General features: G+C 40.4%; 1 protein-coding gene across 1 annotated transcript in view; it reads left to right on the top strand.

Moving 5' to 3' along the window:
• The first annotated feature begins 5,352 nt into the window (after positions 1-5,352).
• The window catches only part of PTPN21 (protein tyrosine phosphatase non-receptor type 21), a 35,989-nt gene continuing 19,175 nt past the window's right edge, over positions 5,353-22,166 (top strand). The window contains exons 1-3 of the mRNA XM_084270638.1: positions 5,353-5,533; positions 18,069-18,238; positions 20,883-20,980. Of these exons, the coding sequence (XP_084126764.1) occupies positions 5,354-5,533; positions 18,069-18,238; positions 20,883-20,980 (448 nt within the window). The 5' untranslated portion in view covers position 5,353. The remainder of the gene's footprint in view (positions 5,534-18,068; positions 18,239-20,882; positions 20,981-22,166) is intronic.

The following is a 22,166-nucleotide window of genomic DNA, read 5'->3' as shown; positions in this document are numbered from 1 at the left end:
TTGTTTCCAGAATTAACTGTTTAGAAATAGGAAGGGTTCACTTCATTACGCTGAATTTTCATAGCTTGGATTTGTCATGCATTTTATCAGTTAATTTCCTCCAGTGAGTAACCATAGCTCTGGCCTGTAGCAGATACCATTAGAAAAAGGTATCTGCTTAGTTTAGGTCAAAGTTAACATTTATTTTACTCTATATAAAATTCCCCTGAAGGAGTTTTTTGGCTTATGGACTGCTCATCATAACTTTGGCTGAAGTGGGGGTGGGGCAGAGATATTAATTCCCCCAATTAGAGGAAAGCCCCTTGTGTCTGAGAGAAATAACTCGCAAGAATTCATCACAGTACAAAATTACCTACATATTTCAGGTGAGATTAGTGTCCTCCCGAGTAACATGTTATTTGCATAGCAGATCTGCAGGTTAGACCTGCTTAGACAGTAGCATGTTTGTGTGCTTTACATTACCAAAACACTTTCTAAGTTTGACAGTCATGAGTCAGCGTTCACGGACTCACTTTACCTTTTTCCTCATCCCTGACCTGTTTCAACTTTGTATATGCTTTTGCCTGGCTCACACAACATCCAGAGCAATAAAATTCCAAACTGCATACAACAATTGCTGATTTGACACATGCACACACAAAGGTCTCCATATAGTTCAGGGACTGGCGTGCAGTCCCTTATACGATGTGTCCGTTGGTTAAACACACTTAATATTACTTATCTGATATGCATTTAATGCTTGCTATGGCAGTTGTTATTAAGGGCATAATTTCTACTGACACTTTGGGAACTTTAAATCCAAACAAGGGCTGAAAGATCAGTCTTTAATCTGCATTTTCCTGCTGTGTATGTTACCGACAGCTGAAGCTTTTCAAAGAGTTTTGGGTTTAGCTGCAGACAGAAATGTATGTGCATAGATCATCTGGTACAGCACATACAGATTAAGACTTGAAAATATTTCCAAGCTATGTGAAAATAAGACCAACAGATTTTTTTGGTAAGAGATTTGTCTTAATTGGAAAGGCTTAAAATACATGGTCATATGATTAAAAAAAACCCAAGGATTGCCTGCTATTTGCTGTAACCCCTATTTCTGTAATGCCCCCGTAGCCAGAGAAGCAGCTGTTCATTGCTGACATTCTCCCTGCCAGGCATTCCAACTCTCTGAGGTAATGGGCTACAAGCATACGGGCCTTCGCTTTAATTCTTTCAGCGTATCCTTCCGCATGGGTAGAGCAAGGGGAACGCCTCCAGGAAAAGAAATTAAATGCACACACAGGGAGGCACACAGAGACGGGCCGTTTGAAAATATCCCCCAGAACGCAATCTGCGCTCATGCAGCACAGCGTCACATGAAAGAGGCTGCCTGGAGAGCTGGCTGGCACCGGGGTATTTTGTTGTGATATTTTCTTCCACCCCCAGCTCTTTACCTAGTGGAATGATATCCAGAGCAAGCTTTTTGAGACAGGAAGTGAGGAATGTTTTCACTATGAGTGATCTAAGAAGAAGGTGGGTTAGCCGAGATAGCAGCTGTTTCGGACAAGAGGAGCACAGTAAGTCAGTGCCTGAGGAATACCGATGAGATGGCTCCAGGAGAGAAAGGCTTGGAGCGCTGTGGGGTCTTTTCAGCCACTCATATGTGAAAGAAGACTCGGTGTCTTTGGATCACTGCAAAAGGTAAGGGCAAAACATCATGCTCAGTAACAAAATAGTGGGTGATCTTCTCTGCTGTGTACTGTAAGGCTGAGGAGTTTCAAGCTTTTACTTTTTGAAAAGAAAAGGCTTCAGATCTGTGCTTCTGGAGGTAGGGGAGGTTTGGGATATGCACTTATTGCTGCTCTTTCAGTCCAAGAGTCATGTCAAAGATTAACTGGTAAAACAAGGGGAGGGTGGAGTATTCTGAGTCTTTTTGCTACCCAAACATTCCTGAAAAAAAATATTATTTCAAGCATTTGAAATAATGGGAATCCCTTTCAAGTCTCTCCTGGTGCAGTTTTATTTTACACGTTGTCATTCATGCAGGCTGTTTAAAAAAAATCTTTGTAAAGTAAAATGCCAATTATGGAGGGGGGAGTGGGAGGTGTACCTAAAGCTACTTAACAATCGTGGGACAGTCACAGCCATGTTGCTGAAATTCTAATATTTTTGAAACTACATGTTTGTCTTCAAATATAAATGTACGAAGTTTGGCCACTAAAGAGATTTCTGGCTGTTGTGTGAAAAGTCCAGGCTCTCTAAATAAAGGTTTGTTTTTGTAGAGGTCATCAATTGGATTTGTAACCCCTATTGGTATGTAGTTCCTTTTTGCTAAAGTAGCTTCATAACACTGCAGATGTGTCTGTATTTAAAGTAATGCAGAAGACAACTATGAGAGCACTTAGCATTGTTGAATGCACAGCTGCTCAATAAAATCAGCAGAGCAGTGCTTTATCAAGAAGTAAGTACAGACAGCAGTAGAAGCTACTGAATGATACCTCAGTGATATTCATCAAACTTGCCTTTATTCTAAAATGTTCACTTATTATAGGACAGGAATTACTTTTTTGTAGTTGGTCTTTTGTGACATGGAGTGAAAGCTAGTTACTTAAGTCTTCCTTGTTATAAATCTATTTCAGAAGTACTGAAGATTGTTAGACATGCAGTGAGTTAAAATTAAATAGTTTACGGTAAATGCAATAAATACAAACAACAGATTATAACCCCTAGAGTACTCCTGGCACGTTCTGCATATCCTGCTCTAAACTTCTGTACTGCTACCTGGCTGCACAGTGAAATAAATGAAAGTCTGAGATTGCCTCATGTTGGCATTAGATGGTTTTGGAATTTCATGTGTCAGGTCAGCCTCTGGTTAGTGGTTAGTATTTTCCCCCCATGCCCTTAGAATACTTTTCTGATGGCCTGGTGGGGGCATACAAATTTGAATGGCTTTCATTTTGGTACTACATAATAAATGAGATTAGAACAGCACCGCACTTCTGACTGCAGCTTGTGTTTTCTCTTCTTGCTGTAGCACCGAAGAAAGTGTGTAACAGTGCACAGAATGTATTGGAAAACAGGCCCTGGGGACGTGAGCTGAGGTCACTCAGCCAAAAGTTTCTCTGCCAGGAATAAACCCAGTGCGAGACTGCTGGCAGTGGGCAGGAAACTAAAAGCTTCTGTCTGTGAGAGCATTCCCTGCATACTGCTCCAGGGAGGCAGGATTTGGAGGATCACAGTGTAGAGCAAGTAATAATAAAGTGAGGAGTCCCCACGTATCCCTAAATTTTTCAGGGAAACCTGCTGCTTGCTATCAGTTATTATTTATTCTGCAGCTGCGTCCAAAAATAGTGTTTGGGTCAGGTCTTTTTTTTATTTTGCTAAGATAAGGTGGTTATCTGTTGAGGATGGGGATTGTGTAGGATAGTAGAACTGCTTCCAGATTATTCAGACATGGTCATGAAATACACTTACTGTCATTCTTTGAGGTAGGATTGCAAAGATGTCACTGAGGGAAAATGCCGTGCGGCTGCCTCTTCCTCCCCAGTTTTAGGCCTTTAGCGTCTTTCCACTGCCTTTCTTTGCCGTGCTGCTTATTAAGGGAGTAGGGAGCCTGATATGAGATTTTTCAAGCCTAAAGAGTTTGTGGTTGTGTTGAATAACATCAAGTTTCTACGTATGTATATAAACGTAGGAGTCCTGTGTGTCTGTTTGCGGATAGCTATCCTCCTAGTTTAAAAACAGGTGTCCTAATAAGACTACTTCTGCTTCCCTCACCGCAAAAAATGGGTATAGCCACGTTATTCATGTCTGATAGTGCTCAGAGTCTTCAGAAACCAAGTTACGCCTTTATAAAGGTGCTGCTAATACACACCAGCCCGGACAAAACGTAGATTGGTTGTTTTCTTGTTCCTTTCAGGCGGTGCGGCGCTGCCCCCGCCGACAGCACCTAACAATGAGAGGAAGAAGCGCAGCTTTCCCGCGGGGCAGCCCGGCCTTCAGGGCGCGGCCCGGCCCTCAGGCCGCAGGCAGCGCACGGGCTACGGGCAGCGCGGGCTGGGGCGCAGCTGCGGCTCGGCGTGGGCAGAGCGGCGGCCACGAGGCTCTTGCTCCGGCTCGGGGGGCCGCTGCCCCGCCCCACGCCAGCTCGGCCGCCTCGTCCCATGGGGGTTACGCGGGTCTGGGGGGCGCATCCGCCCCCCAGGCCCGGGGCGCTGCGAGTGAGGCCGTAGAAATCCCGCCTGAGGCGAGGGTGGCGCGAAGCGCTTTCACTTCAGAGGTAGCCGCTGCGCCGTACCCCCTGCTCTCAACACACCTACTTCTGAAGGAAAATAAACCTTAATTTACGGAACGCTGAACCCCAGCGCTAGTGAGAGTGACACATTTCTTAGGCGTGCAGTCAGAAAACAGTTTCTTGTACCTTACGGAGTTGATGGGAGAGGGGGTGTGAAGGTGTTTGCAAAAGGTGTAGAAATGGGTGTCTACTCGGCTGGGAATGTTTTTCAAGGAAAAATCAGAAAATAAATGGTTCTCAGAATTTGCATACGAGGGGAAGCATAATCTGAAACATGCAGCAGCTTAGCAAAAGAAATAATGGTACTGCTAGCTGTAATTCAGGGGAAGTTTGAGGAATTGGATCTTAATTGCCTGGCAGGAAATGGCTAAGGTGTGAGCTTTAACGCCTTTTTTCTTTCTTTCTTTTCCCTTAATCATTTATGGGGCTGGGTTTTGTGTTTAATCCAACAGATAGTGGCTGCGGCAGCACGCCGCTCTGAAAAACAGGCCAGATCGCTGGATTTGCTTTTAAAGAAAATGCCTTTTTCACTATTAGGAGTACCTTAGGCAGCTTGGACATCACAGAGGTATTTAATTTAAATACTGATTCCATTCAGAAATACTTAAGTCATTGCAGCCACATTTGATTAAGACTCATTCACTTGCAAGTTTTTTTTTTTAAAAAAACAACCCAAAACAAAACAACTTGCCAAAGACTGGTGTTGCCTGTGGAAAAACCAGAAACTCTGGTGCTTATTTCATTATTTGAATGCGTAACAGCTCTGTGTTTTGGAAAAGCAGGCTGGTTATTTAGATTTAGGAAAAATATCCATGTTATGTTTCCCATGTTACCATTCCCCTTTCCAATCAAAGTATTTCTGATTCATTTTGCTTTTGCTCTTTACTAGGATTCCAGTGGATGCCCCTTCTACTTGTGTGTTGGTGGAAAACTTCCTTTCCTTTAATGGATACTGCTGCTGCTGGTTGATCTCTGGAGACTTTACAGCTCTTTACGTTTTGAGAGGAGATAGCTACTTGTCCTCTCTGGAGGCCCCAGCGGTACTTGCTTTTTATCAGTAACCATCTGCGGGTGAAAAAGAAGATGCCTCTACCTTTTGGGTTAAAATTGAAACGAACTCGACGTTACACAGTATCCAGCAAAAGTTGCTTGGTGGCTCGTATCCAGTTGCTCAACAATGAATTCGTGGAGTTCACGCTGTCGGTGGAAAGCACGGGTCAGGAAAGTCTGGAAGCAGTGGCACAGAGGCTTGAATTGCGGGAGGTGAGTGAACTGTGGAGTGAATTTTTTGCATGATTTTTGTCTCTGGTGCTAGATGATCTATGTGGTGAACTCTTAAAATTTGTGGCAATCAATTTATTTACTGGAGCAGCTATCCTGTGTTCCCTTATATCTCTTGTTTCTTCACCTTCTGGTTTTGGTAGTCTTGGGTTGCTCAAAAACAGTTGCAAAACTTACCTTAGAGAGCTAGGGAATGCCCAAGGGGAGGATGTGAGAAGTGGCAGTAGGTGGAAGCTTAGAGGGGTAAACAAAGTGACTACTTTTTAAACCTGACAGAGCTGAATATGCTGTTAAAAAAAACCCAAAAAACCCCACAAAGCAACAGAGAAAAAAAATTCTACCTAAGCAGTGTGGTTAAGAATTACTGCAAGACTGGAGACACCTTTTAGGTAAGGATATGAAAGGCTGTGTTATTTGTGTGCATGTACTTTTTTCTGATGGATTAAGTGCTGTGGAAAGGACTTAAAGCACAAAATGTGATTAGTGTACCAGTGACCAACTATTTGTATTGCTTGTTCAAATACCGCAAATATGTTTGCAGACACTGTCTTGGAGTAAGCATATAGTCATTTAGATTGAGTGCTGACCTCATGGGGAAACATGGTTTGCACTAGTTGAATTTGTATGTACCTGTGTAACCTGCCTTTTCCCCCTGAAATTCCTTACTTGGCGTTTTGAAGGATCCTTTTGCAACTAAGATTTACTCCTATCCCACACATTCAATGATTATGCCTACATATTGAGCAAATTACTTCTGAAATGCTGAGCTTCAAAATGGTGTTCAAAGACATCTACATACGTTACCAACATATGAACCAACATCATGGGTTTATAATTTTGTTGACCACAGGTGGATTTGACTGCAGTAGTTGAATGTTCTCAATCCAGTATAAACTGACACTATCCACTACAGCCTCTTAAAGTTTAGTTCATTTTGTAGTCATTAAACTGTGACAGCACATGTACTTGGGGGGGGGGGGGGGTAGGTGCAGGGAGAGAGAGAAAACTTGTGATAAAAGTTTAGTGTTGCTAACATTGTTCTGAAAAAGATGCTTTTGCTCTGTTATTTGCTCTGCCATATAATGGTATTTTGCATACAGGATTCAAATACAGGAAAAAAGCCCCAGACTACCTACAAGAGCAATCATGAAAGTAATTGCTCTCTAATACGAGTTTTTTAAAAGTTATATTTTAATTGTCAAGCAATGGCAGCTGCTAATAACTTGGCTCAAATATTGAGCAAATAAATTTAGGACTCAATCCTGCAAACATTTATTACTGCACTTATCATGTATTACTGTAGTATTTCTTTCAGTTGTTTGGTTTTAGGTTTGCTTTGGGGTTTTTTTTTGAGAATTATAAATAAATGAGAGGTGAATGCAAATAAATAAATGAAAGAGATGTGAATCAGTTAATCCCCTAAGTGTTTGTTAACTATGGTTTTCCCGGTGTGCATCCTTGTAGATTCCCCAAATATTAAGCGTACAAGTATTTTGGAAAACTGCAATTCTGTGCAACACTATGACTTTTTTTAATTTTAAATTTTGATCCTTCTAGCAAAGGGAGAATCTAACTTATAGAATACATCAGATATATATTTAGAATTCACTTATGTGGATCAGTTTGCCACTTTTATCCATCCACTGTCAGATGTCACTTCTAAGTCAACAGAAGGTAAAGAATTTTAACTATATTTGGTTTGCAAAATGCAAAGCCTTTGTCTTCCTGATGATAACTGCTAGCTTTTATTGACCTAGTCAGAGATTGCTGGACATGCAGGTTTCTTTCAGCTATTCCTCATTATCTCTTTCTTTGGAACTACTCCTAAAAATCTTTTTTTTAAAAAAAAAAGATGGCAATTCCTTCAATTAAGAGTCATATATCAGACTAAGGGAGTTGACAGTATGCTATTGAACTGTGAGCAGATTCCTTCAGTCATGCATTCTTGCATGGATTATTTTGGCAGGAAAATGTGTTGCAATAAAAGGGAATGGAAAACAGGGATATAAATTACTTTCCAGATCTTGCATTCAAAAAATGTTTTTCTGCCTTTAAATAGTCAGATTTGCCAAGCCAGATACCAAATCATTCCTGACCACTTGCTTAGTAGGAATTTTTCAGAAAGAATTTGCTAAGCACTTTGCAAAAACACCCTTAGTCCTCCATACTGTAGAATACTCTGAACTATCTGTACGATGTTGCATGCTGTTAAAACACTAAGCACCCTTAAAGAATGAGTGTGAATTCCAAGTGTTAAACATTAAAGTGTGACAGTTTATTTGAATACTGAGACTGAATGTGGTTCCCATGTGCCTTGAAAACAGTTTATTGCAGGAGGTCTGAGGGGAATCTCTGCCTTTTTACACATTCAGTGGCAAGATTTGTAAATACCTCTTTCTTCAATTACTCAATTTGGACAGCTAATTGTATGGCTTATTTTTAATGTTGTGTCATCTTTTAAAATATTTGTTTCAACAGATCTCTATGTAAATGAATAGTCTTCCAATTATGCTTTGTGTGGCTAAATACTGGTTTTCTTTTGACTTTTCCAATTAGTACTCCTCAGTTTCCAACCTGTATACTAGTATGGACACATAGTTGGTGTTTAGGAAGTCCTAAGTATGTATAAAATAGTAAGTTTTACAGAAAAGTGAAATAAAAGCATTAAAAGAACATATTCTGGTATTCCCAGAATGTGACTCCAGCACTGGGTATATAATCTGGCTCTCCTAAACTGAGCAACTGGGGAAAGAAGCCAAAGGAAACAGGGAATGTAAGTTAGTTACCTTTTGTAGCACAAAGACTGTCTTTTATCCTGAGAGAGAACTAGAACCAAGCTTGATTTATGCAAAAAAGTCTTATTTGTTCTGGAAAACTGTTCTGGAATTGCAAGTTTTGAAAAAACTGCTGAGAGCTCTGATTGTTAACTACCCTAAAAAGCATGTGTAACACTGCTCATCTTGCATGTGAGGCATGAGCATACAAATTAAATATTTGAAAATATAGCAGTGTGGGGGTTTTAATGTTAAAGCAGCTATAGGATGTTTGGCAGGAGATGTTATGACTGATTTACCTCTCTTGATGCATCTTCTTTTATTTCTGTTTTCTGATAGCATTTCTAAATCAGAATGAAGGGGAAATGGTTCTGCTGTGTACTAGCGGAGTCAGACTTAGCTGCAGATATGTAGTAGAGATTTATGCCCAAGTACGAGAACTAATGGCAGGGAACTTGTGTGGATGGTTATGTGGTGTGTGTATATGCAAGTTCCTGTGTTTGTTTCAAACTTGAATAGGGAAGAAAGCATCAAGGCTGTCCGGATCCTGAGTCACACTGAAGTTCCGAAACAGTGCTTCAGAAATGCTTGAACTATGCTGTAACACTCTGGTGCTCTGCATTGTAAAACATCAGCTCTTGTTTGGGCAAAATATAAAAAAGGCCCTTTTGATTCGGTGCAGTGGTTTCTTAAATGTGTGTTTTGCATACGTTGATAGTGCAACATGAATATTTTTATGTGTATTTATATCAGCAAGCCTACTGCCTGGCAAATAAAAGTCAGGCAAGTCATGACAGAGGGGTCGCTAACATAATTTCATCTATGCCTTGTGTCAAAGTCTGACAGAATTTTAGCTAATGGTTGGAGAAATAAAGAGGAAAAGCTGTGCTCATAGCTGAACTGCTACCATTGCCTCTCTGAACCAAATTTTTCTTAAAATTAGGAAAGGAGAAATTGCCAGGGAGGAATGTCTATAAAAATGCAGACCTCTGGTATGTAATGTACTTAATTTGAAAGCTGCTACTTTGCTGAAAAACTGAACTTGACTCCCTCTATGATGTATATTAATTCTAAGTGTGCTGTAATTGTAATTTAGGAACCAAGATAAGTTGAAAGGCAGAGCACTATGCCAAAAATCAGTAACTGCCTCAATGCAATTTCCTTGTTCTTATTCAATGCAATTTCCTTATTCTTTCCTTACATTCAGCTGTAAGACTTGCAGTCAGTCTTACTGCACTGAGCAGCGCAAAATTAAGGGTTTTCCATGAAAGCAATAGTGGTGATTAAGAAGCCTTGCCCCTGATTTCTTTAGCTGTTTTATAAAACTTGGTCAGAATTTGAATATGACACTTGACTGTATGTTTTCACTGTCACAGTGTTGGTGAATTACTGTACAGTTTGATGCTAATTTTGACAGAAGAGGTTTTCTTCTGAAACAGAATTTTGCTTAGTATTTACTATGTTCAGTATTTTTAGACTACTTTGGAATTTTGCTTCTCCCTGTTGTAAAGCAATCAGAATTACAGCCTCTGATGAATGGAAGTATGATACCCCTTTTAATGGGAGCACTCTGTAAGGTGCAAGTAAAGAGCAGATACATGAGTCCATCCTTCTTGGAGCCTTGGACAGCGGTGGGAAAAAAGTAACATGATTTAAAAATAATAAAAATAAAAGTATGCTTCTACATTTCCTGGTCATGTTGATAACTGACCTGTTTCTGCAAGGGGTTAAAATATGTCTTGGATAGAAGGTCTTCTATGCACTACGGAGGTCTTGCTCTTTAGCTTGTAAATTAGCCAGTTTACATTTGAGGTACTGATGAGTAGAATCTAACTTGCCTGTGAGAAGACCATTTATTCAAGATACCTGAAGGGTGCAAAATACAGTGTATTGTGATTTGTGCAGAGTTTTCATTTGAATTAGAGTATGTCAGATTACCTTGCAAAATACTGATTTCGTTTATTACTTATCCCTGCTGTTTTTCTTTAAGCTGTAGTTGTCATTTTTTTTGCTTAAAGATCATTTGTGAAACCCATCTTGGAGTAGTTAAGAGAAAACAATTGTATGGGTGCTGGTAAAAAGATTTTCCAGTATGAAGGAACTATGATTGAAGACTGACTTTTCAATGTTTGTATAGCTATCGTGCTAAATACTACTTCCAGCAGCCACGGTTGAAGATCTCAGTATTAGAACAGCAAAAGCAGTATAAGCAAAAGTACCATGAAGTAACTTCAAGATGGGGAAGAGGGTGGGATTCTTTATGAGGTGAGACAGCAGTCCTTTTTTTTTGGTCATGGATGTATGTAGAGTAGCATGACTTCCCACTCCGTGGCTGGTATATGGCAAGACTCACAGGGCTTTTTCTCCATCACTTCCAGGAAGTTTTAGATCTTGTACAGTGGCCAGTGCAGGTTCTTCCAAATCCTTTCTTCCCTAGGAACTGGGAAGATTTGTGGAAGAGGTTGTCTGCTGTAATAAGAGTGGTGTTTCTGGAACGTTTTCAGGGCCTATTGTCTCCTTCTTTACTTGTTAACATTGGGTGTAGGGTAAAGCTTTCACTTGGTGTCTGGCAGACGCGGGTAGTACAAGATTACTGCCCCAGTCCTCCTGCAAGCAGTTTATTTAAACTGATGGTAGGAGCTGTTTTGTATCCAAGCATATAATAAAGCCAGACGCAGTGGAGCCCCGGGTTTGTAAGCCTGGCTGCAGTGCTTATCTTTCAGTAAAGAGAAGGTGTTCTCAGCACTCTGTTCAGGAAAGTCTTACCGCTTGTTTTAGTTGTATGTACTGGTGTAAAAGAGGAGAAACCTGAAAATATATTTTGATTGCTTTCTTCTGAAAACCTTATTATGGGTTTCAGCGGGGTTTGTTTAATTTCTTGCATCTTATGGTGGCAGTTCCTCAGGTCACTGTACCTGTGATGCAGCTAGGTTGCATTGACTAGAAGGCCCTGTAGTAACAGTTAGAAAACAAGTATCTTTTCCCATCTATTTGTAACCTGAGATACTCTGTAAGAGATATAATATTGGGTATGGAAATTAGCTGGGAAATACATGATCACATACATAAGTCTGAAATAAACTTTGACCACTGCTGCACCTCAAGGGAGTGTGTGGTAAAGCCCATTTGCCTTCCCTGCTTCCATGCACAAAAAATGTTGGTGGTTTTTTTTTTTTTTCTTTAGTCTGAGGTTTTTGTAGATTTTATAGATGCTGTTACACTCAAGTGAGAAGATTACACCCCAGGACAGCCTGGATCAGGGGGCTCAGGAATTACCTGGGTGAGTTTGAGTGCCTCCAAGGATTTGACACCTTTTGGGTCTACCTGTTCCAGTGTTTGTCTAGTTGTCTTGTGAAATTTTTTTCCTGATCTAAGTAGATTTTCCCACATTTCTGCTTGTGCCCAGTGCTTCTCACACCTGCAGTGAGCACTTCCAGGAAGAATGTCTCTGTCTTCTCTATATCCCACCCTTAAGCAATTGAAGTCCCCAGTAAGATTTTACTTTAGCCTCTTAAGACTGATTAGCCCCACTTCTCTGACTCTCATCATGCATCGTGCTGAAAGTAATTACCTGTAGTAATGTAGAGTTGTGGCATTCATACCTGATGAAACCCTCTGCTTAGCACAGGAAGTCTGGTTGACTTCATAGATGAAGTTGTTCCACTCCCACCAACTTGTGAGCTGTGTTGGGCTTTTGGTACGTTTGTGTTCTTGATAACTCTTGAACTTTATACAGAAATGCTTACTCTTCCTGTCTGAGGTGACAGAAAGCAGCTAGGTAGAAAGTAACTGTGCACAACTTACATATTCTTTTACATATACATTTTATTTTCTTCAAAGAGGTTGGGTCATGAATAAGTCGCTGAGATAAATGAACCTCAAAGCAGTGTTAATCTTAACAGCTTAATATATTTTAAGAATTATCTCATGACTTTCTTTTTAGAATTGGGTGTTGTCCTGAGCTGCTAATAATAAAATGTTTTAGCAATGAATAAAAATGGATTCTATTTTAATCAGTGCGAATATTCTAGGGTGCATAAGCTCCTCTGAAAACTCACAGGATCAAATTCTGCCCTTGAAGTCAAATGACAGGTTTGCATACAAGTCAGAAGATGGGCTTTGGTCCATAGTGTTTGGCTTGGCTTTCCTTTTATTTTTGATAGTCCAGATTGGAGGAATTTGTAAGAGAAAATACCGTGACAGAAAAATCTTGTTTAAAGATATGCTGGATTCCAGAGAACATTTTAAGACATGGAAACATTTTTCTTCATCTGTTGCGCCAATAACTACTTGGTTCTGTGCATAGGCAGGAAAAAGTGGTCGGTTTTTTAAAGAAACAAGCCAGTGCAAGTGACCATCATGCCTTAAAAATAGGCTATGTGTTTAGTTTAGACTTCAGGGTGTAGAAGCAGGAATATTTTACACCACCACTGGTTCAAACTCTCTGGCATTACCAGAACTTTTTGCGCTCTCTCTCCTTACTTTTCTGTGCTGCTTTGAGATTTGAAGGTACTAAGGCTACAGGTGAAAGTTATTCAAACGGTTGCTTAGAAGTTTTTGCATACATTTTTAGCCGTTTTCCAAAAGTGTTTATATGGTATCTTTCAAAGAAGTCTTCCAACATTGCTGGTGTGCTTTTGCAGTTCTGCAGCTGTTACCCTGAGGTTTCAGTCTCTGCTTTGCCTCTGCCTTCACCCAAACAGTTGTGGTTCGATGTTTCAGATCGCACGCAATCCTGGGCTGATGCAGTTGACCTGTTGGGCAGGTGGGCTGGGCCAGCACAATAGGATTTCTTGTTTTCAGCTCTTCCTAGCAAGTGAGATCAAGTAGCTCATGATCAAGTAGTTCAGTTTTAACTGCTGATTTTGGTTTTTTGTTCCTCTATTTTACTTGCTTTCCTTACCACCTTGCATTATGTATACATTTACATTTAGAACACTCAGAATTCAAAGGATGTTGGCGTCACAGGCTGACTTTTGGCTCCTGAGACTCTGTATGGTATTAGGAGTCTTGCAATGAAAGAGAAATACAACTTTTTACATACATTCCTCATTCAGCCTGCAGGAAGGAATAAGTAATCATTCAGTACATTTTAATCTTTTCAGTGTGTGATGTTGCAGTGAACAGAATATTCCTTAATGGAGTTTGTGTGGTACCACTGTTAGAATCCCTAACATTTTATGGAATCATAAGACACTGCCTTATCCATATCTTTGTGGGGTGGTGGAAGTTGCAACATGTTGTATGTGTGGTAATTGGTTGCTGGTTGAGGGGTTGATGCACAGAAAGAAAAGCAAATGTTGTCTAAGGTATCAGCAAACTTTGTGTGCCTGGAGTGAGAAACTTGAGAGCTGCATTCCTTTTGTCCTCTTGGAAGTGGAAGTATTTATGACTTCTTCAACTTGACTCTTGATTTTCAGAATTCAGAAGTGAAGATCACACAGTGTCTGTACACCTGTGAAAAACTTGGTTTGCAGGATTTGTTTCACAAGACACTTCTGATGGGGAAGCACAGTGTTTCTCTGTGGTGATTTTTAAACTTTGCCAACCATGAAACTATTTTGTATGTATCAGTAATCTGCCTTTTCTCCAGATGTCTTCCAGTATACAGAAAAACTGCTTTTTTCTTCACTGAGCAGTTTTTAAATTCAATTTCATTTTTGTATTGTATCCTGCCTTTTTATCACATAGGACCAGAATTGTCTTCAAATTTGCAGACGGGATCTTAATTAGACTTCATCTTTTATTTTTCTTTTTAAATTTTCTGAATACTGATTTTAAAATTACATGGGAATGGTAATTTTAATTTAGAGGATTTTTTTTTAAATGTTGGGAAAAAAACCCTACAAAACCTACCAACAATCACTTCACATGTTGGTGCTAATTTAGAGAAGGGCAAAGTGTACATTTTGCCATTTTCACAGGAACATTACACCTTAGAACTGACTATAATTTCCCAGAGAAAGTCCTTTTATGGAATACATAGTTTTATTAATTTAATGATAAACCTTGATTTGTGTGTCTTGAATTACTTAATGATCTGTGCATTGACTTCAGTGCTGTCCTTTCAGTTTGGGATGTAGAGCACCTGCCCATGCCACAGTTGTTACATGCATAGTCAGCCTGTCAGAGCTGTAAGGGATAGCCAGAACCCTGTGAGGGTAGACTCTTCATACTGCTTAGATTATAAACTAAGAAGATGCATGAATTTTCAGATGTGTATATAGGTGAGTTTTCACAGGAAAGTACTAAAATGGCCTTTCGCTACTACCAGCTCTCTCTCCTCAATGAATTTCAGATCTGTGCTCCAAAGCATCAAAATGCTGAGCTTCTGAGGAAACAAGAGTAAATACTTTGCTTGTTAGGTAGGCAGTTTTCCCAAGTCTAATTCACAAAAAATATCAATGTAAAAAACACAAAAATCCTGCTGATGAATAGCCCTTTGTTTTATAAAACTTCATCCTTAATATCTATATGTTGTGTAAGTTAAAAGCATCTGAAAAAATATATAAAGAAAAGTCTTAGATTAAAGGCATTGCTGCATTGGTATATCTACCATTTCTACATGTAATAATGTCTATGTAGCAAGGACTTGAAGAATTTTTGTGTAAATGCCTGCAGACTTAATTGGTAATTCGTAGCATTTCCTTATCTCCCTCCTTCAGTCCTTGCAATTATGATTTCTAGTTTTGATGTGATAATGACCTGAATATTTTCTGGTCAATGTCTGTTTGCCAGTGCAGAACTGAATGAAATAAGTACTGCAGCAGGTTTTAATCAGTTTAAATGTAGTGGAGACATTTAAATTTGAAGGAGTGCCTCTGCAGTGTGGATTTAGAACTATACTGTGGAGTGATAGAAGATACATCCTGTCCCAAACTCCTTCTCATAGGAGCTCTAATCAAAGGCAGATTCTGTTGCTGAAGATGTTGTCCAGTGGAATTCTGACATTTTGAGGGGGGCAGCAGTCTGCTCTGGTGTGTACTGTATTTTGTGCTTTGGCTTGGTTGAGGGTTGCCTGCCCAGGCGAGGTAGCTTGCTGCTGTACCTGGGCATTTGCTTGCTCACTGGATGAGCCATACATGTGCTGAGTGTTGACTGGCCAGCTGTCCTGTGTTCTTTTATCCTTCTGCATCCTGTGTAAGCCTGCCTGCCAGTTCCCCACAGAAACCATACTGCCCTGGTTTCAGCTGGGTTAGAGTCAGTTTTCTTCCTAGCAGCTGGTGCAGTGCTGTGTTTTGCATTTAGGATGAGAATAAGTTGATATAGGGGTTGGAAGGGACCTCTGGACATCATTTAGTCCAACACCCTGCCACAGCAGGATCACCTAGAGCAGCCTGCACAGGACAGTATCCAGGCAGGTTTTGAATGTCTCTGGAGATGAAAACTCCAACAACCTCTCTGGGCAGCCTGTTGCTGTGCTCTGCCACCCTCACGGTAAAGCAGTTCCCCCTCATGTCTGGGTGGAACTTCTTATATTCAGGTTTGTGCCCATTGCCTCTAATCCTGTCGCTGGCCACTACTGAAAACAGACTGACTCCATTTTCCTGACATTCACCCCTCAAGTATTTATAAGTATTGATGAGATCCCTCCCTTAGTCTTCTGTAGGCTAAAACGTCCCAAGTCCCTGAGCCTCTCTTTGTAAAAGAGATGTTCTGCTCCCCTAATCATTTTGTAGCCCTTTTTTGTACCCTCTCCAGTAGCATCCTGCCCTTCTTGAACTGGGGAGCCCAGAACTGCACACAATACTCCAGATGTGGCCTCACCAGTGCAGAACAGAGGGGGAGGATAACCTCCTTTGATAGGCTGGCCACACTTTCCTTGATACACCCCAGGATGCCACCGGCTTTCTTGGCCACGAGGGCACATTGCTGGTTCATGGTTAACCTGTTGTCCACCAGGACTCCTATGTCTTTTTCCATAGTGCTGCCTTCCAGCAAGCCAGCCCTCTTTGTCAACACTGGGTCCAGTAGTGTACCTCTCCTGATTGGCTCCTCTACCACCTGAGTCCTCCTGGACTGTGTGTGCTTGGCTGTGTGGCCTTCCCAGTAGATATCGGGGTGAATGAAGTTTCACAGAATCGTAAAAAGGTCTGGGTTGGAAGGGACATTAGAGACCACCTTGTTCCAACACCCCTGCTATGGGCAAGGACACCTCCCACTAGACCAGAGTGCCCAAAGCTCCATCCAGTCTGGTCTTGAACAATTCCAGGCCAGGGGCATCCACAGCTTCTCTGGGCAACCTGTTCACTGAAAAACTTCTTCCTTGATATCTACTCTAAATCTACCCTCTTACAGTTTATGGCCATTACCCCTCATCCTGTCATTACATGCCCTTGTAAAAAGTCCGGGGGGAGGGAAGATGGGGGCTGAGGATGGGGGGAGTAGGGGTGGTGCTCCAGCCCTGTGATCATCAAGGCTCCTCTGAGAACCAAGGGCTTCGATTGTGAGGCTACTTTCAGCTGTCTGTGGAAGGGCTCATCAACTTCCCCACCCTGATCATGTGACCTGTAATAGACACCTACAATATTAGCCTGCCCCTTAATCTTTACTCACAAGCTCTGCACTTGCTTTTCATCCACCCCCAGGGAGGAGAGCTAGGATACATTCCAGTTGCTCTCTCACATAAAGAGCAGCTCCACCACCTTGTCTTGGTGACCCATCTTTCCTGAAAAGGACATAGCCATCCATGACAGCATTCCACTCATGTGAGCTATCCCACCATGTCTCAGTAATCGCATAGAGATCCTGGCCCTGTGACCACACACAGAGCTCCAATTCCTCCTGCTTGTTGCCCATGCTGCATGCGTTGGTGTACAGGCATTTCAGGAAGGGAGTAGTGAGTGTAAATTTCACTCCCAACATTGGGCTTCCACCCTTAGGCTCAACTCTACCAAGCTCAGTTTTATGCCCTTTTCCCTTCAAAATTAGTTTTAAGCCCTGTCTATGAGCCCTATCAACTCATTATTTTAATCATTGCCCAGCAGTCAAGGACTTTTCAGCTTCTTATATGGGCCTGCTAAGGAGAAGGCAGAAGGTGCCCAAGGAGTAGGGAGGGAACACAGCCAGGACAGCTGACGCAAACTGGCCAAAGGGATATTCCACAGCATATGGCATAATGCTCAGCATATAACTGGGGGAGTTGGTGAGAAGGTCTTGCAGCTCAGGAATGAGCTGAGCTTCATTTTTGGGTGGTAAGCAGTTGTACTGTGTATCACTTGTTTCACATGGTGTTACGGGTATTATTAGTCCTATTAAACTGGCTTTATTTCTACCCACAAATGTTACTTTTTTTCTCTCAGTTCTCTTCCCCATCCCACTGGGAGGGAGGAATCAAGCAAATGGCTGTGTGGTTGTTTCAGCTGCCTGCCATGACACATACTTTGCTCTCTTGCTGTCTAATGTCATTTTCTGTTTGTTTTGCTCACTTCTTTTCGTTTTCCTGTCACATATAAATGCTTGCTACAAACATCTGTGAGTTGCCACAACAGGATACGGGACTGTTTGCAAATAAAGAATAGGTTTGGTAATGGATTAGATGGGGGACCTTATATAGGTATATTGCTTATCTGGAACTAATTCTGCTTTTGATACTAAATGTCTCCCAAGTTCTCTAATTTTTCGAATAAACTACTGCCTTAGTGTTTTAAAACTTAGTTCAAAGTAGCAGGAGTTTCCTACAATGTGTTTTATCTAATAGTGCAATAATAACCGTTTTCATCATTGAAATGCCTCTTTTTCAGATTACATATTTCAGCCTGTGGTATTATAATAAGCAGAATCAGCGCAGATGGGTAGATTTGGACAAGCCTCTGAAAAAGCAGCTGGACAAATATGCCTTGGAGCCAACTGTGTATTTTGGAGTAGTGTTCTATGTGCCTACTGTTTCTCAGCTTCAGCAGGAGATTACCAGGTAAACTTCAAACGTGTCTATAATTTTTGTTTTCAGCCTTCTGAAATGTACGGTTTATTTTTAAATTGTCTGCTTTCCCCTCCCCCACCTCCACAGAAATGGAAATTACTGCTTTAGGCAGACTTTATGTTCAAACTGTGTGTTCATATCCCTTTCAAATATTTAAAATACGCGATAAACTAAGCAAACAGCGAACTTTTTGTTGATCTTAGGAATCTATTCAAACCTGTTTTCAGTAATAGGCATGGTCAAACTTTTAACTGTTTTAGTCCCTTCATGTTTGTGTCTCTCTTTTGTTTGTTATTGTTTTGAAGAGCTGTAGGTTGCTTTTGGGGACTTCCATACTTGCACAAAGCACATGCAGATTTTAATGAGCTGTGCTTTCCTTTATTTTGCTTCCAGTACTTTCTGTACTTCCAGTACAATACGTTGACAAACTGCAGGCAAAGCCTCAGTTTATGGTTGGGTGGGGTTTTTTTTTGTGTATCACTGTGCAGTGAAGATGGATGTTAGCTTTGATGTCATTTATCCATTTCTGCTGTGAATCTGGGGAACATCACCTAAGTGATGCAGGCTGCAGGGGAAAAGCAATGAGTAAACATACTGGGTAGTTAGTCCTATGAGCATATACATATAGTGCCTTAATCTGGATAGTTGTTCTGATTTAATGGCTATTTTTAATAGACAAATGAGTACAAAACCAGTAAAGATATGTTTGTTATTTCAGAAATAAGTGCTTGCATTAATTATCACTTTTAAGCTGGTAACTTCAAGTTGGCCCAGCTTTGAGTAGGGGGTTGAACTGGATGTTCACGTAGAGGTTCTTTCCAGCTTAATTTATTCTGTGGTTACATGGAACTGACTTTACATACTGTGGTGCTAAAACACCTCTCTGGAGATCTTTCCCACTAATTGTGGTGTGAAAGCTTTTCCAGGAGATAAGCCTTTTGGTGCAGACACTGGTACTGTTATATATATCTCAATGTCTGGCTGCTTTAGTTATTGTTTTCTGTTAAATTTCTGCAAGATTTTTTTTCCTGAAACCTCTCAAATTTTGGCTTTTTGCTAGCTTTAAAAGTTACTCTGGTTTTTTTTTTCTTTTTGTCTTCCTTTTTTCTTAAATCTTTTGTTCAGAGTCTGTGCTTGTTGGTGTACTAGGATGCATTAGAGTAAGATAAGTGTCATGGTGTTGCATAGAATAACTAAATTGCCTGAATATTCTTCTCTGGCATTTTTGAAGAATATGATGCTTATGTTGGAGCTTTAACAGCAATTTTGCAGTGTGTTGCCACGTAGAAAGCAGTTACTCTGGGACTTGAGAATAAGGTTGGCACGTATGGTGCTTGTTTTGATGTACGATAGTGAGAGTCTGGATTATTTTCAGAAATCTGTGGAATTTTTTCATGCTTTTTCAATATAAATGAGACTGAGTGTGTTTAAGCAAATCATGTGTTTGATGTATACCAGGAAGTGGAAATGTCATAGACAAAAGAGATGGTGTTTGTACTGTTATGAGGTAGAGTCAGGATTCTTTGTATGTTTACTTTCAGTAGCAGTTCTATGGAAAGAACTTACATTTTATTGCTTGACTGGGAAGTTTTATTTCCCCAAATGCCTTGTTAGGCACTGCCTTTTACTTTCTTTTTGGTTTTTTTAGGGCCTGGGTTTAGTCCCAGCTGTTCCTATGTGTGTTGTATACGATGTTATCTACTGTCAGATGGCATACTACTGCTTTTTTGTAGTAGCATCCAGAAGAATGTAAACAATATTTATAAAACGTCACTGGTTTTTAACAGGCTGTTAAATAGTGAGGGAAGAGGAGATGTCTTTTAGCCTGATGAAAATTTGTGTGGAATTTGCCTGACCTTTCTAATCACTGAATGAATTGCAGCACACGCTTCCATGTTCTTCTCAGTATTAAAGCCTTACTTCACAAGAGTTAACATACAATACAAGGAAGTTAAGTAGCTCTTAAAACTAGCATTATAGAAGACAAATGTCCTTATTGGCAAAGTTTGTGTAGCTATAATGGCATTTTTGAGTTTGGAGGTGTTTGGGCTCAGGGATAGGGTATTCATGGGCGGCTGAAAGGGGCAGAAGAATTCAAGAATGTTGTTCAGACTGTGGACGAAACAGTGCAGGTGCTAGTGGCTGCATGTATAAGAGATGACCCAGGGAAAAGGTCAGATTAAAGGGAAAAAAACAGTGCCTTGGCACTGAGAACAAAACACGCTCAGAAGCTGTGATGCAGAAACTGAAGTCACTATTGTGGGGCACGTGCAATATTACATCTGTTGGAGGAGAGTGCAGCAATACAGCAGCACTGTGGCTGAACAGTGTAAAAAAGAGATAAAAAGAATATTAAGGAAGGAAGAGGTAGAAATCAATTATGAGGGTATGGTAGTAGATAGAAGTCATGGAGATTCTTTGTTTTAAGAGCTGGCAGTATTTGATCTGTGATGCTATGTGAAAGTGAAGGGTGGAGTTGACAAAGACCATAAAGTAGTGGGTCCAAATGATGAGGAAATCTACCCTCCACACAAACTGGGGAATGCAGAGAGAAACAGGAAATGCAGGCATATTTTTCTACAATCTCTTTAAATTAAGAAGCCCATGTTGGCTTTGTCTTTTTCCCCCTATGCAGGTATCAGTATTATTTGCAATTAAAGAAGGACATCTTGGAGGGCAACATTCCTTGCACACTGGAACAAGCGATACATCTGGCTGGTCTAGCTGTTCAGGGTAAGCAAGGGAATTGTTCCAAGTAGCTAATGTTGCATTAGAACCTTTGTTGAGATGCTTTCTATTGCATGTTTTCTATTTATTGCTCAAAGTCCCAATTCAATAAGTTGTGAAAGGGTTGCTCCATAGAATTTAATCATATGGGTTGAAGAGGGGGAACAGTGAGATCAGTGGCCCCAAACTTACTGGTGTTGGTGTGCAGACCTCAGAGGTGTACCTGGGTATCTCACATGTGTTTTCAGGAGTTGTGTTTGAATTAGACATTGGAGTTCCTTTATGCACAAAGGCTCTAGTGGTCTGCTTACATTGACAGATCTTTCTTCTGTTTCTGTTAATGAAGCCTGTTTATTCTGAAATGGTAACAAGACAAAGAGGCATGTTTCAATAAGTAAGCAAATTTGAATGTACAGTATTGCTTATATCTCCACTTTTTTCTCCCAAATATCCTAACACCTAAGATTATTTCAAGCTATTATGCAAGACTTTTAACGATTTCTGTGTTCAAATCACTCCTGAAGATCTATTTCTGTGATACCTACATGAAAATGGCTGCTTTATTTTTTGTAACTGCCCTGATCACATCTGGCATTCACTGCTAGCAAACTCATTTGGTCCTAAATTTCTCAAAATAAAAGTTTTTAATGGCAACAGCTTTGTTTAGTGTGGTTGTATATTGCTTCACAGTGAATCCCACTCCAGTATATCTAACTGCAATTATAAATCTAAAATTTAACGGGACTTAAAGTCATTTAAATCATTGACAATAACTACAGCTTAGGATTTCCCTTTTTTTTTTTTTTAATTGTGTGTTCTGCAAGTATCACATTAGTGGTGATTATGTTTTTTGAAAATGTTGTCACCAGTGGAGTAAGGTGAATTATATTAGCTCCCTGTTTATGTAATCTAAGCCAGGATTTAATGGTCTTCAGCTGACAAAATCTTGCTTTGGTATTTTCGTATCTTTGGACAGTGTAAATGTCTCTCTGCTCAGCGAGTTGTTTATAGAAATCTTTCAATATAATCCTGTTTCCAGATGGAAAATATTTATCCTTTGGCTTTCGCATTCCTTTTTCAGTCTTGTATAAGAGAGAAAATGTATGTGTTGATAACAGAGTGAAAAAACAACTCAGAAAAAATGCAGGTTCTAAATTAATGTGCTCCGATGACTGAAGTAGTTTATACCAGG

The sequence above is a fragment of the Gallinula chloropus genome, assembly GCF_964237585.1.
Source record: "Gallinula chloropus genome assembly, chromosome: 14".
Lineage (NCBI taxonomy): Eukaryota > Metazoa > Chordata > Aves > Gruiformes > Rallidae > Gallinula > Gallinula chloropus.
The sequence above is the reverse complement of the archived record's forward strand: the minus strand, read 5'-3'. Positions and strand labels throughout refer to the sequence as shown.